Source organism: Pseudonaja textilis, chromosome 4 (genome assembly GCF_049901715.1).
Source record: "Pseudonaja textilis isolate UNSWEBS1 chromosome 4, rPseTex1.2, whole genome shotgun sequence".
In the NCBI taxonomy this organism is placed as follows: Eukaryota; Metazoa; Chordata; class Lepidosauria; order Squamata; family Elapidae; genus Pseudonaja; species Pseudonaja textilis.
The window spans coordinates 10,389,780-10,405,882 of record NC_141993.1 but is presented as its reverse complement, the minus strand read 5'-3'; the positions used below and the strand labels follow the sequence as shown (position 1 = coordinate 10,405,882).

The 16,103-nt window shown below is 38.3% G+C and overlaps 1 protein-coding gene and 1 non-coding gene across 3 annotated transcripts in view; both read left to right on the top strand.

Moving 5' to 3' along the window:
* BMPR1A (bone morphogenetic protein receptor type 1A) overlaps positions 1 to 16,103 on the top strand; it is a 70,651-nt gene that overhangs the window by 48,405 nt on the left and 6,143 nt on the right. For both annotated transcript variants that reach the window (XM_087932215.1, XM_087932216.1), the window contains 7 exons: positions 1,500 to 1,662; positions 8,544 to 8,646; positions 9,740 to 9,836; positions 10,408 to 10,507; positions 11,708 to 11,852; positions 13,872 to 14,064; positions 15,566 to 15,863. In XM_087932215.1, the coding sequence (XP_087788341.1) occupies positions 1,500 to 1,662; positions 8,544 to 8,646; positions 9,740 to 9,836; positions 10,408 to 10,507; positions 11,708 to 11,852; positions 13,872 to 14,064; positions 15,566 to 15,863 (1,099 nt within the window). The remainder of the gene's footprint in view (positions 1 to 1,499; positions 1,663 to 8,543; positions 8,647 to 9,739; positions 9,837 to 10,407; positions 10,508 to 11,707; positions 11,853 to 13,871; positions 14,065 to 15,565; positions 15,864 to 16,103) is intronic.
* LOC113443083 (small nucleolar RNA SNORA21) lies at positions 12,719 to 12,853 on the top strand. The gene has a single exon (XR_003375065.1). It is a non-coding gene; the product is annotated as a small nucleolar RNA SNORA21 (small nucleolar RNA).

Here is a 16,103-nt window from a genome sequence, read left to right as displayed (position 1 = left end):
GTTGCAGCATCCCCACAGTCATGAGAGGCCAGGCGAGGAGATGTGTGCCTCGATGTGAGTGATGCTGAGTGGGCCACGCCCAGCCAGTCACATGACCACCAAGCCTTGCCCACCAACTAAGCCACGCCCACAGAACCAGTTGTTAAACGATTTGAATCCCAGCCCTGGTTGAAGTCCACCCATTTTGAAGTTGACATGGTTGAGAAGTACAGTTTTATTCCATGCACCGAAAACAATGAAAACCTTTTATCTTTACTGCATTTTAAATTGGAAACTCAACATGCGCTTGTTTGTTTGACATATGGAGAAAATGTCCCTAGACTGAACTTTGCTCTGAAACTAGACTTTGCCTGTTTAATATTTGTACAGGCATTGAGATTTATTTTTTGCATTCTGGCTTCTGCCCTTGGGATGCAGGGGAGATGTTTTTAGGCAAGAAAAAATGAAATTGCTGGACCAGAGTCCTTTGCCCTTGCCATAAACTTTTCAAAATAGTCTTGTCGCGTTCTGTTATAAAATTAGGTACAGAACGAAATGTAGGTGCTTCTCATTCCACATTGTGCCCGTGGTTACTAGTTTGTCTCAAAGAACATCAGAGTCACACATCTATTACTTAGACATCCCTGATCATAATCTGTCAGTAGCACTGAGTACTATGCAAAGCCCCATCTGTGACACAGCTGATAAAATGAAAGTGTTCTTTCTTTCTTTCTTTCTTTCTTTCTTTCTTTCTTTCTTTCTTTCTTTCTTTCTTTCTTTCTTTCTTTCTTTCTTTCTTTCTTTCTTTTTCCTTGAGATCATTTCCATAGATTCGACAGAGATTGTGGACTGATGTTAAAATCCTAGATGGCATTAACAGAGGGATAGAATCAAGATCTCGTGAAGTGTTAGTACCACTTTATCATGCCTTGGTGAGACCACACTTGGAATACTGCATCCAGTTTTGGTCTCCACAATATAAAAAAAGACGTTGAGACTCTGGAAAGAGTGCAGAGAAGAGCAAGAAAGATGATTAGGAGGATGGAGGCTAAAGCATGTAAAGAACAGTTGCAGGAATTGGGTATGTCTAATCTAATAAAAAGAAGGAGTAGGGGAGACACGAGAGCAGTGTTCCAATATTTGAGGGGCTGCCACAAAGAAGAGGGAGTCAAGCTATTCTCCAAAGCACCTGAAGGCAAGACAAGCAGTGAATGGATCTAAACTAACCAAGGAGAGAACCAACCCAGAAATAAGGAGAAATTTCCTGACAGTGAGAACAATTAACCAGGTTGCCTTTAGAAGTTCATATTTATTTCTGTTCAATTTGTTGTTCTGACTGTCCTCAAATTACGCTTGGAATTCGGCTCTGTTGTGGCTCAGCGTTGCTTTCGTACAGGAAATGTGTGTTTCTTAGGTTAGGATTTTCGAAATGAGAAGCCGAAAAGATCCAGTGGCTTTAATGCCATCTAAACCTGGATTTACAGCAAAATAGACTAACTTCCTTTGGGTTTATCCCACAGGCTGGAACCAAGACGGCATGATCCATGCGGCAGGTATAAAAACAGATCCTGGCCAGCAGAAGCAGGAAGATGGGGTGACCATAGCCCCAGAGGATATAATGCCTTTTTTACAGTGCTACTGTTCCGGTCACTGTCCAGAAAATGCCATTAATAACACGTGCAAGTAAGTATTGCAGACAGAACGAAGACCAAGTGAGGTGAGAGGCTTCGAAATCCTTTGCCCTCCCTAGTTCTTCACTCCCTGCACATTGGTGATTAAATAATTGCTTTCTTATTTTGAAACATTTCAGAAATTTCAAGATGTAACATTTCAACACGTTAGAAGCTTTTGAACAGCGCAGTTCACAGAAGTAAAACGTTGTGATTTGGCCATCCTAGACTTGCAGTTTTTTATTGCCCTCTAGTGGTCACATGTATATCAACTCTGCCGGTATTGAACATGTAGTGCGGAAACCATCGGTGAACGCACATTTCAAATGCATCATAATTCTGAAGGCATACAAGGTGGTTGTTCCTATAGAGGATTGGAATCCAAATTTTACATTAGAAAAATGCCTTTCTACTCCCATAACTTCTTCTAATTCTATTTTCTGTTTTTCTGTTAAATTTTTAGTCATTAATTTAGTTTTCTTCCTATTAATTTTGAGCCCTGCTAGTGCTCCAAATTGTTCTAATTCATTCATAAACTTTTGTCCTCTTTCTATTGGTTCCTCAATGAAAAAAATCAGATCGTCCGCAAACGCTTGCAACTTATATTCTTCTCTCTTAACCTTTAATCCTTTTATATCTGGGTTCTGTCCAATTCGCATTAATAATGTTTCTAATGATAATATGAAGCGCAGGGGTGAGAGTGGGCAGCCCTGTCTGACTCCTTTTTCTATTTTTATTGGGCGGGTATATTCCCCGTTTATTATAATATTAGCCTGTTGTGTATCATAAATAGTTGTTATAATGTTTTCAAATTTGGTGCCTAAATTCATATTATAAATTTTTTGGATTAAAAATTGCCAATTTAAATTGTCGAAGGCCTTCTCTGCGTCTAAAAACATAAGTGCAATTTGTTTTTCAGGGTGGGCTTCATAAATTTCTAAGACATCTAGTACTATTCTTAAGTTGTTCCTAATTTGTCTGGTCGGGAGAAATCCATTTTGATCTTCATGTATATGCACGTTTAACATTCTTTTTAGTCTACTTGCTATAATAGAAGTAAATATTTTGTAGTCAGTGTTTAACAGTGAAATTGGCCTATAATTGTTTATATATCAGGGATCCGAATCCTCCTTCGGGATCAGCGAAATCAATGCCCCCCTCCATGAGTCCGGCATCCTGGCTGCCAATAAGATGTCATTAAAAACTTCCACCATAAGAGGTCCAATTTGTTCTGCAATTGCCTTGTACAGCTCCCCTGGAATCCCATCTGGCCCCGGGGCTTTATTGTTTTTCTGGTTCTCTATTGCTGATTTCAATTCCAACCAAGTGATGTCTTTGTTTAATAGTTCTACCATTTCTTCCCCAATTGCTTTATCCTTCACTTCATCTAAATAGTTTCTTATTCTATCCTCATTAACTTCTTCCTTTTTATATAACTCTTCAAAATACTCATGGGCAATTTCTTTTTTCTGTTCTATCTCCTGTTGTATATCCCCCTTTCCATCTATTAGCTGGTGTATCAGTCTCTTTTCTTTCCTTTTTTTAGTTTGTAAGATAGCCATCTTCCTGGCTTATTAGCATGCTCAAAATGTTTGTCTAGTTGTATTCAAATTTATAATCATTCTCTCTTGTTCAATTAAATTCAGTTTATGTTTAGTTATTATTATCTGATTTTGCAATTTTGAATCCTTTGGGGTACTCTGTAATTGAGTTTCTAGTTCCTTAATTTTTTGTTGTAATTTGTTTTGCTGGGCATATTTTTCCTTATTCCTCTTGACATTATAAGAGACTGTTATATCTCTTATTACTGCCTTCATTGGATCCCAGATGTTTTGTTTCGTAGTTACTTCATTATCATTTTCCTTTAAGAAATAATTTAATTCCTCCTTGAGTTTGTTAGTATATTCTTTTTCTCTTATTAATTGAGTTTTTAACATCCATCTTTTATTTGGTTTTTCCCTACCCCTCCATATTATCTGAATTGGATTGTGATCTGCCCATTCATTAGGTAAAATTTCAATCCCTTTTATCTCATTTGCTATTTCCCCATTCATCCATGCCATGTCAATTCGTGTCCATATTTGATGCGGATTTGAGTAGAATGTAAATTGTTTTTTCTCAGGATGTAATCTTCTCCATATATCAGTCAAATCTAACTCCTTCATCATTTCCCTACATATCTTGGGAAGCTCTCTTTTCCCCCCTTTATTCTTCCCCCCATTACTGTGGTCTTTTTGATAATCAGCAATAGAGTTGAAGTCTCCTATGATACAAATATTTCTTTTTTCCAATCCTATTATTTTTCCATAAAGATGCTTTAAAAACTCTTTTTGATCTCCGTTCGGGGTGTAGCTTACCACTAAGAGAATTCGGATAGCATTAATCCAGATCTGCAAAACCAGAGTTCTTCCCTCAGAATCTGACCATATTAAATCTGCTTTCAAATCCTCTTTAACATATACTGCAATCCCTTTCTTTTTTCCCATGTCTGCTGGTGCGGTAAATAGCTTCCCTAATTTCGGACATTCCAGGTGTTTTTCATCTGTTTTCTTTATATGAGTTTCTTGTAGGCATATAACATGCTTATATCAGCATTTTGTTTGATTAGTTTAGCTAATATCCTCTTCCTTTTTATCATCGAATTTAAACCATTTATATTAATTGATAGTAGTTTCTTTTCTTCTTCCATTTAATTAATTCTGTTTCGCTCTTTGTCTTGTAATGACTTCGGTCTCTCCTTGTGCCTGAAAATGTGTAGTTTCTTCTCTCTCCTGATATAAATGAGTATTTCCTTGATTTCCTAAAGTTACGTTTTTATTTTTGTGATAACCTTGATCTTTCTGGGAGTTTGTTTCCAGTTCCTCCTTACTGCTTTGGTCTTTCGGACCTACCAGCCGCTCATAGAATTCCTAGGCCTTTTCCATGGAGTCTATTTTAATTTTCCTTTTGTTCCAAGACACTAACATCCCCTCTGGGATTAGCCATTTAAATGTGATTCTTTTCTGATTTAAATAAGCTGCTAAGAACTTGTAGTCTTGCCTTTGTTCTCTTACTCTTCTTCGTATTTGAGAATCAAGACTTCTTTACCTTTATACGTGATGGTTTCATCTCTGGACATCCTATATATAATATTCCGGACACTCCTTGTAAATCATATATGGACTTCTCTTGGGCATTTATGGTGTCTCACATAGTTAGTGCTAACCCTATAAACTTCATCAAACTCCCTTAAGATGTCATCTTTATCCTTTTCCAATAATCCAGCCAGTATTCCCGCCATTAGTTGTTCCAGGTCTTCTTCTTTGGATTCCACTACATTTTTGAATCTCAAGTATGTAGCCGCCTTGTCCATCTCTAGGTAGACCAGTGAGTCCTCCATTTCTTTACTCGCATTCTTTAATTCTTCATCTACCCTTTCTAATTTCCTTTTGGTTCATTCAGTCCTTTTCTCTACCTCTTTTGTTGTTGCTTCATTTTTCTCCAAGGCCTGCTGTAATAATCCAACTTTGTCCTCTACTTTGGAGATATCTGCTTTCATTTCTGCTTTTAATTTCCCCATCTCCTCTTTTAGTTCATTGGTATCTGCTCTCCTCTCATTATGGTTTTTCATCATTGTTTCTTGCAGCTTCGTCATCAATTCCTGTAAAGTCAGCAAAATTGATTGGATGTTGGCATTCAAGATATTAGCTTGTTTCTCCACTGGTAATGTTTCTTCTATGGTTTTTTGTGCCATGGGCGAAGCTGTTGCCAACGTAGTTGTTAATGTCGGGGTGGCCTTTCTTCCGGTTTTCAGAGCTGTAGTAGTTGTGGAAGTCATTTCTTTTAAGATTTGTTTCTGTTGATGAACTATATTAACTATATTATCCCAAATTAACATTCAGTGATATAATCTCTGTATTAGGATTGACCGATATCTAATTACTTTATCTATCTGCTGGGTAGCTGGAACTAGAACATAGTAGCTGTGTTCTTAACTGGTTACTGGAGTATATATATTATTTTAGATCCAAATTCTAAATCACATATATAATTTTGTAAGGTCTGTGCTCAACCTCTATACTTCACTTCATGTAATAAATATATATATATAATAAATATTATATCAAATCCAACTATATTTAAATATTATAAATATATATGTGTATTTATCTAACCTTTTCTTAAATATTAAATATTCTTAAACACAAACAATATTACATTTGTCCCAAGTAGATTAATTGCGGTCACACAATAAATTGTAATATTAATATATGAAACCCTGTACTTATTAATTAAATAGTACTTAATGTTCTTACTATTTGTGATAAAGTGATAAAGAAAGCTAAATATTTAGGAATATGGTTGACAGCACATTGTAAGACACTTAAGGAAAATAATTATGATAAATTGATGCAACAGGTAAAGAAGGATTTAGAAACATGGGGTAAGCTGCAACTTTCATTATTAGGCAGGATCACTGCCATTAAAATGAATATTCTTCCAAAATTTCTATATCTATTTCAGACGATCCCAAGTACACAAAATTTTTTTTGAAGAACTTAATAAAATAACTGTTAAATTTATTTGGCAAGGGAAAAAACCTAGAATAAATTTAAAGGCAATGCAGGATATGAAGAGCAGGGGAGGACTGGCACTTCCAAATTGGGCATTGTATTATATTGCTGCCTCTTTAGTATGGTTGAAAGAATGGGTGAATTTAACTAACAAGAGAATATTATTTTTAGAAGGCCATGATTTGCAGAGGGGGTCGCATGCTTTTTTATGAGATGTAGGGAAAACTAGCTAGAAATATTTCCATAGACACCTAATCGGAGACTCATTATTAACTAATTGGAAGAAAATACAGAAAAAACATTATTTAAAAGTACCAATTTGGATTTCAACAGTGGAGGCGATGATTCACCCAAATAATCTGGATATTACTAAAATGATTAAATATAAGGACCTATAAGGAAATTTGAAATCGCGGCAAGAACTTCAAGAGCGGGGACTAAAAATTGACCAGTGGGTATACCTTCAAATTCAAAGTAGACATAAACAAGACAACAAAAAATAACAAAATTTTATAATTATTTATTAGAAGTAGAATTAGAAGAAGAAATTGTAAAAGGGAACATGATAGCCTGGAGTAGGAATGTAGGACGTAGCATCACTCTAACAGAATGGGAAAAGGTGTGGGGTAGAAATAATAAGATTACAAAATCGGTAGCATATAAAGAAAATGCCTATAAAATGTTTTATAGATGGCACCTTCCTCCTTCGAGATTAGCGAAGATGCACCCCAATATGAGTCCGAATTGCTGGAAATGCAAAAAAAAAGAGGGAACTTTTTTCCATATGTGGTAGTCCTGTACAGAAGCTCAAAAATATTGGCAGAAAATTAGAAATTGGCTGGAAGAAATGACAAGAGAACAGATCGAATACAAACCAGAGTCCTTTTTGTTAGGGAATCTTTGATAAACAAATATCAAAAAAAGTGAAATACACAATAATACACTTTTTGACAGAGGCCAGATTAGCTTTTGCCCGATGTTGGAAGCAGCCTCATGTTCCATCAGAGGAGATGATCATTCAAAAAATTTCAAGTTGTGCAGAAATGGACAAATTAACTTTAGCATTAAAAAATAAAGACACCTCAATATACTACAACAGCTGGAACTGCTGGTACAAATGGATAGACCAAAGATAGACTTCACAGTAAAAGGCAAAAGAGGATAGGATAGATCCATAGTAGTGATACACAGATATATGTAAAGATTAGGTGTGTGTATATGGCATAAATTAAGAGGGAAAAAAGAGGTCTTACAAACTGTTGAAGATGAGAATGTTTTTAATTGTTTTCTATTTTTTCTTTCTATTTTCTTCTCCCTTTTTTCTCTTTTTTTTTTTTTCATTTGTGTATGTGTTGTCGGTTTGTTTTACTTGTAAAATCAATAAAATTTATTTATTAAAAAAGAAAAATGCCTTTCTAAATGCCAACTCTGCGATAGGAAAACAGCTTGTATGTTTTGTGCTCTAACTATGGACTGTTCTTTAAAGAAAAAAGAAAAATCTATTGGGCCAGCTTCATGCCACATAATGGACTCCCAGACCAGTTATTTTTGCAGTCATAGGACTGGTTTGTGTTGTGTGTGTGTTTGTGTGTGTAAATAAAATGGAGCAGTATTTCTACTTGCCACTCTGTTCAATATTTTCTATTTGCAGCTAATTTCATTTCCCATCAGAGTAGCATGAACTCATAGTGTTAGAACAGGGGTTCCTGTTAAGGTAATGAAGATTTAATAGCTGACCGGCTTCTGTAAGGCTATAAGCCAAGATGATGAGGGTACTGCCGCTTTAAGAAGCTGTCTATATAAGGGAGGCCATGTGAGGGCATATCTCTCTCTCTCTCTCTCTCTCTCTCTCTCTCTCTCTCTCTCTCTCTCTCTCTCATGTTCTATTTCCATTGTAGCTCTCCATGTAGAGTTGAAGATTGATTGCTTGTCTGGTATTTGCCTAACACGTGTATATATGTATATAGAAGTCTTGTATGTAAACCACTGTTAAAAGACAAAGCCTCTGTGTCCTGTGTTTTACTCCTGGGTTGTCTTACAATAGGAGTCCCACTGTAAACACTCTTGACAGTTCCCAACCAGGGGGGTGCAAGATGATATTCCAGAGGGTGCAAAAACTTAGGTTTAGAAGATTCAAAATTATAGACTCTGTGCATAATTATATGCATATAATTATTTACTTTTGTAAGGGGTGCGGAAATATATCAGAAGCGTTCTTGGGTGCGGGGTATAGCACAGGTCGGGAACCCCTGTGTTAGAAGGAGAAAAATACCATTGTTTACTGAACAAGCTGGCTGAACGCAGCTTTCAAAGGACTGGAGCTAGTTCATCTGTTTTTCAGAACTAACGGACATTGTTTTGCCATCATTGAGGAAGACGAAAATGGAGAAAAAACCCTCTCTTCCGGCTGCATGAAATATGAAGGTTCAGACTTCCAATGCAAGGTACCCCACGGCTGAGTCTTGTTAAGCAGTTTTCAGAAATAAAGAAGGGGAAGCCATCGCTATTCGTGTTCAGAGTTTTTGCAGGGTGAATTCAGCTCCACAAAAATAAACACAGATGGCTGATGCTTCATGTAACTTCTTTATAAACATATACAGTAAATTTTACAATACCAGTTGTAGATTTCTCCAACATGGAGCAAACTCACACAGAAGCAGACATGTTACAGGTTCAGAGCAGAACAACAACTCAGGAGCTCAGAAGCAGACATCAGTTTCACTTTAGTTCAGCAGGCAAGCAAGACACACACAGCAGAGGAGAGAAGCAGTTTCATTTTCAATAGACAGACTCTGAGCTCAACAGAGCTGCAGAGCTTAATACAGAGCCATGCCTAGGCTAATTCCAGTTTCAGTTTCCAAACAGTCCTCATTGGCTGACTTAGTTGCTATGCCTATCCATTGGCTGACCTTGTTACCAAGCTCTATTCCAGTTCATGAATATACTCTTGACAGTTTGCGTTCCCTAAACCTGCTTATCAGTTTTGTTTGGAAAACAACAATCTACATAAATGCCTGCTTTCCAGTTCTTCATTGTAGATCCTGGAACATGCGTACATGGTTGTGAAAATACCTATGATTAGCTGATGGTCCAATGCAATTACTTTCTTGTGGCCTGACCATTAGTGATCCCTCTACCAAATCGTCTGGGTGTGACCTGTCTCAGAATTAGATGTGATACTGGAAAGAATTGTACCAGTGGGGATACAATTGTGCAATTGTGGTGCTGATCTGCAAACTATTAAGCATATTGTGCAAGATTGCCCATGAAGTACGTTCTCTGGTTCCTTAGATGATCTACACGAAGTAATGCCAGAGGCCATCGCCTGGGCAGCTGAATTGGACATTCAGTTGTGAGACCACTGCCATACCCCCTGTAGAGTTTTACTCATAATCACGCAGACTATGTAAATATGTGTGTGTTTGCTTCACTTCTGCCACGTTCTCATCATTCTCTAAATGCTAATAACTGATGTGTAACTGTTTTGTGTATAGCTGAGTGCTTCAGCACTGCTTCAGTGTCCAATTTCTCCTGTAGGATTCCCGAGTTGTTCTACGACGCCGTACCATTGAATGTTGCCGGACCGACTTCTGCAATCAAGATCTGCAGCCCACTCTACCCCCTACTTCAAAAAGTACCATGCTTGTTGATATATTCAGTGGGTGGGATCCCTGGGGCGGTAGCAATGTTGACATCAATTAGTTCTGAGCATTGTAAAACATAGTATAAAACTCTGGGGGAAGGTAACACTCTTTCTTTGCATGGACATCAAATCAGGTGCTAGACAGATTGCCCTGTTTCAAAAAATTTCAATTTAGAGCTCTTCATCTTCTTAATTATAATCTCTGGGGAGTAAGATACCAGTGGAATAACAATCGAACCACAGGTAATGACATTCCACATAAAGTTTGCACACAACAACTATTGCAAAATTGCATTACTGAAGGTAGATGGCAGTAAGGTTTGTCTAAATCTTGTCTGATATTTTCTGTGAGAGAGTTCTGCATTTAATTATGATTACATTAATGCAGTGTTTCTTAACCTTGACAGTTTTTAAGATGTGTGGACTTCAAGTCCCAGAATTCTGTAACCAGCTATGCTGAGGAATTCTAGAAGTGTGAAGTCCACACATCTTAAAGAGGCCAAGGCTGAGAAATTCTATGTTAATATTTATTTATTGTTTGTTGGTTTGTTTGTTCGTTTAGTTAACCTGTTTGATGGCAGCATACGTTGGATAGCTGTGCTTATTTGCATGGCAGTCTGCATCATTGCCATGATTGCCCTCTTTGGCTGCTTCTGCTACAGGTAAATCATGTTGGATATTTACAGCTTTAATGTGTTGCATTAAAACAGGATAGACTGGCAGTTTTAAATGCAGTTTAGAGTTGAGCCCAATTTGATTTGCATCACTTTGGGTGGTTAAATGTGTAGAAAATTGTATAAAGTGGCAGAATACTCAGGACCCCCCACTGCACAATCTGTAGTGGAATGTGGGAGAAACTTTCAAGATTCATGGTCTTATTTGTGCTGGATATAAAATATTTTTAATGATTTGATACCTGTATTTGCCTATCTGCACATTTAATGTTTATGGTTAATATATTCCTTTACATCGTATAATCTTATATGGGATCCTGAAGATATTTACAGAAAAACTAGGATGATTAAAATTCATCTAATTTAGCTTAAATTATTTAGCTTGATCTAAATTAAATAACTTCATAGTAAGACGAAGAAAATATATTTTATAAGATATATTATTATCCAGAGATAGAAATTACCAATTGAATGTTGAACTCACTTGTATCACTTATACGTAAACCCTCCATTCAAGGTGAGGCACAGATTCTCTGTTCAGTTATTCAATTCTGTTTCAAGATAATGATCGCATAAAATGAACAATTAGGAAATTACTTACTAATGTTCGAATCTCGCTTGCGTAAATATCTCTCTAAGATGTTTGGCAGTTGCAACTTTAAATAGCTGTCTATTTGAAAAGTACATTTGTATTTGCTCGGCCATTTCACGTTAAGAGACAGGTACCTCCATCTATATACCAAATGAATGACTTATTAGGACCCCCATATCAAAACAACTTATCGTATGTGCAGCCAGAATCTGAAAATAACATTTAACACAGCACAGAACTTAAGCAAAATGGTTTGGTTGAGATTGGCATATGTGGGACTGATTAGGGTAGATTGTAGGGCTGACACTGAAATATAGTTTTATCACATTTTATTTATCTATATATGAAATTATTGTTTTTTTTCCAATTTCTTTTTAAAATGTATTTTATTCTAATTTCATTTTAAGTTGTGTTTATCAGATTTTAGTAATAACTTATGTCTGGAACTGCACTTTGATATGGCCTAAGAGCTAATCAATAAAGTAAACTAAAAAAAACCCTTACTAATGTAAACATGGAGGAAGTCTGTGGCATACGATTTTGAAATTACTTTTGACAAATCAGAATTGCGTGAATTTGAATCTTTTTTTCTCCAGACATTACTGCAAAGGGGTAACAAAGAGACGACGTTACAATCGTGATTTGGAGCAGGATGAGGCCTTCATCCCAGCTGGGGAATCATTAAAGGATCTTATTGACCAGTCGATCAGCTCTGGCAGTGGTTCAGGACTGCCTCTGTTGGTAAGCTCCTGGTTTAGGAGTTACATGATTTATAGCAGACTTGTCCAAGTTTCTGTGTCCAGGCATGAAGGTTCAATTTAACCGATTTTATCAATTAAACTTATTTCTTCTGCTAATAACCCATGTACAGGAATCTTCTCAACTAACAATCAGCATCTAGTTAGATCTAGATAAAATTCAACAGCACACAAAGCAGTTGGACTTAGTATGTTTCTGGCTACGTAGGGATCCCTCTTTTCACTCCCATCCCTGGCTCTGTCATTCCTTCTCCTACAGCCTCAGGCATTCTTGAAGAGAAAAGCAAGCAAAATTAATTTACCATGTTTCCCTGAAAATAAGACCCTGTCTTACATTTTTTGCCACAAAAAAAGCACCAGGTCTTATTTTCGGGGGATGTCATCCACTGACTAACCTCACTTGCATGCATCATCCCCAGCCTCCTTTTCACTGTCAGAGGCCTTCAGGAACTTCTTCTGCAGCCGGCAAGGCTTTCCTGAATGCCCCTGCAGCCGATAATAGAGCTCCGGATCGATCCGGAGCTTTGTTATCAGCTGCAGAGGCCTTCAGGAAAGCCTTTCCAGCCTTGCTGGCTGTAGAAGAAATGTGCTGGCAAGGCGGGTGTCAGGGTGTGCGAGGCCTGGATACAACTGTCCAAAGGTAAGTAGTAGGATAGCTCCTCCACCACCCCCATCCCCACCCTAGGTTAATTTTTACCTGTGCACTCTGGAGTGGGCGGGACCTTAATTAGGGCTTATTTTGGGAGTAGGGCTTATATTGGGCGCACATGTAAAAAATCAAACTAGGACTTACTTTCAGGGTAGGTCATATTTTCAGGAAAACAGGGTAGTTCAAGAATTTCAGTTGCTTCCCTTCAAAAAGCACTTGTTGGGTCCGTTTTCCGATGGCCCAGGAAGTTGTCGTGGAAGGGTAAAGAAACAGCATTACTTTTGGGTGAGGTTAACAGCTTGTGCTGTTGTTCCTCAATCGGTAATGCAACAAAACAGAAAAAAAGGGGGCGGAGAATTTCAGTTGCTACAATATTGTTCAATCCTGTGCTTTTCAGCTATTACATGCTTTAAGACAGGAGTATCGAATTCAAGGCCCATAAGCTGGATTTGGCCCACAGGGTGTTTAAATATGGCCCGGAAGTAGCAAAGGACGGGTCCACGGTGTCTCTGCTAGTGAAAATGGGGCCCAAGGGGACTGCCTGTGGGCCTCTCGTACCCTGTTTGAGTGGGCAGGGCGCTGTAAGAGTGTGTCCGTCCCATTTCTCATCTCTTCCCGGCCCGGCCCGCAGGGAACAACTACAATGCTGATCCGGCCCTCCAAGAAATCCAGTTGGATCCCTCCTACTTTAATGTAAAAAAATAGCTGTTTTTGAATAAACCTTTTAAATGCCTAATCTATGAAATCCTCAGAGGTCATTGCCTTTTTAGTTCACATCCTTTTTGATGATGATGATGATGATGATGTCAACTCATAAAACATTTTGTATACACATTTTATAGTTGACAACAGAAACAAGGGGAGGAAGTTTCAAAGAGCAGGCGTTCAACTCATAAAACATTTTGTATACACATTTTATAGTTGACAACAAAAAGAAGGGGTGGAAGTTTCAAAGAGCAGGCAGCAGTGTGGAATCGAAAGTACATTCCATTCATATTTTCTTCAAAGACTGATTCGATGACTGAAGCTTCTGCCGGGGCAAAAATCTAATTGGAGAGCATGATTGATGACTCTTGGCTATGGATGTGTTTCATTGGATGATACACCCAGAGGGGTGGGGGGAAAAGCAGGGTTGAGGGTGACAGTGAATTACGTATCTCAGAGTCATCTACGCCCAGGCTAATGCCGGCATGTTAACTTCTAATAAATCCCTTTTAGTTTTGGAAATGTGGCTCAAGGCTCATGATTTAATTGGAGTAACTGCCTGGAATCCTGACAGTTAAAACCTTTCATCAGCAACTTGAGAATCCTCAGGTGCCTTTTTCCACCACCCCCCTTTTTTTTTTTTGTCAGGTGCAACGGACGATCGCCAAACAGATTCAGATGATCCAGCAGGTTGGAAAAGGGAGGTACGGTGAAGTTTGGATGGGTAAATGGAGAGGGGAAAAGGTGGCCGTGAAAGTGTTTTCCACCCCCGAAGAAGCCAGCTGGTTTCGGGAAACGGAGATTTACCAGACGGTTCTTATGCGCCATGAAAATATACTCGGTAAGTGAAGAGGCTCACGCTGTGATTGTGTTTCGTCATGGAAAGGATGTCATACATAATGCAATGTTTCTAGCAGAATATGAAAAGATGACAAAAAAGTTTTCTCCAACACTTTCTTGAGTGTTTTTCTTTCTTTTCTTCTTTTTTTTTTACTGAATTCCATTTGCATTGTTAGTTGTTAAGGCTTTGAAACATTTTCTCCAGTAAAGTGAAAATTGGATGAGATGAAAATCCCTCACCTCGCCTGCTATATTCCTAAAATTCAGAGTGAGCCAATGTATTCCATTGGATTGGCAGCTAGCCGAGTGTGTAAATTTCTGTATAAAGTTGTTGGGGAAAAAAAACAAGTACACCCCATTTACATTTTTTTTTTTTAGCTTTTCAACTTATTATTAGCATACAAATGTTAGTTCTTCATTTCGATCATATTGATAAGGGGGAATATAATGTAACAGAAGATCATGCCACATTTACAATTTGCGTTCCAATCTGTAATTTAAATAAACGTAACTGCACAATTTCACCTGCGGAAAAAGTAAGCGTGCTCCTACATTGATCACTAGCTCAGATACCTAAAATTAAAATCAAGTGCACCAGATCAGCTGCAAACATGAAGCCGAACTGAAAGTGGACCTTGCAATACAACAAGGACACTAAACATTTCAATAAATGCATTAAGGAACGGCTGAAAAAAAGAATGGAGAGGGGAAATGAAAGGAAAAGAAGGAGAAAGAAAGGGGAAGGAAGGAAGGAAGGAAGGAAGGTAGGTAGGTCTCCAGTGGCCATGTCAAAACCCAGATTTAAATCCCATTGAGATGCTACGAGATGATTTAAAACTGGCTAGGCATGCAAACAATCCTTCAAAAGATGCATTGCTGAAAAAAAAATCATCTTAGACAAGAGATTGGTCGACAGTGAGGAGCAATGCCTACTTGAGGTTGTTTCTGCCATGAGACCAGGAATTAGAGCCAAAGGCATACTTAAATTTTTCCACAGGAGGATTTGTGGAAAATCTGTTCATTTTGGGTGAAATCAATAGTTGCAAATGTCAAATTTTTCATACTACTGTTGGAAATCACATTACCCTTACAGAGTGTTTCAATTAAGATAACATTTTGATATGTCCAAAAGGGGAAGGAGGGGAGAGAAAACCCTTCATATTTTACTTTTTTCACCTGACTGTTAACATTAGCAAACCCGGAACCACCACGATGGAAAACATAAATCAGAAATTCAGAAATTGTGGGGGCGGGGGGGGGGGGAACGAGCCGTCTTAAAATGAATCAGCAGTCATTGCTTAGGGGCAACATTTGGCTTTTATTCTCCTCAAAGCTGAATAACTGGATTTGGGTGACAGCTCCCTGAGTGAAGACGCCTGCCTTGTGTCTCCAAAATGCTTTTTAAATGTATTCATTATTCATCTCTAAATTTGCCTTCCGTTGAATGATTAATGAGAAGCACTTAAACCCCCCCTCCCCCCATTCTGTTCCCAATTCTGCAGGGTTCATCGCAGCAGACATTAAAGGCACAGGCTCCTGGACTCATCTCTACCTGATCACCGATTACCACGAAAAGGGATCCTTGTATGATTTCCTGCAGTATACCACGCTGGACAACAGAGCGTTGTTGAAACTGGCTTATTCTGCCGCGTGTGGCCTCTGCCACCTGCACACGGAAATCTATGGGACTCAAGGGAAGCCTGCTATTGCCCACAGAGACCTGAAGAGCAAAAACATTTTGATCAAGAGGAACGGGTCCTGCTGCATTGCAGATTTGGGCCTCGCTGTCAAATTTAACAGGTAGACAATCAAGTCCTCCTGATATAGCAATAGCACTTAGACCAGGGGTCAGCAACCTGCAGCTCTGGAGCTGCATGGGGCTCTTTTCATCCCTCTGCTGTGGCTCCCTGTCACTCAAAATATGTGTCACAACTGCCAATGGGTGACACCTGCTGGCACACAATTTACTGAGCTTTTCAACCCCCAGTAGGTTTTTTGGCTCCCGGTGTTTTCTGATCTGTGGGAAATGGGTCCAAATGG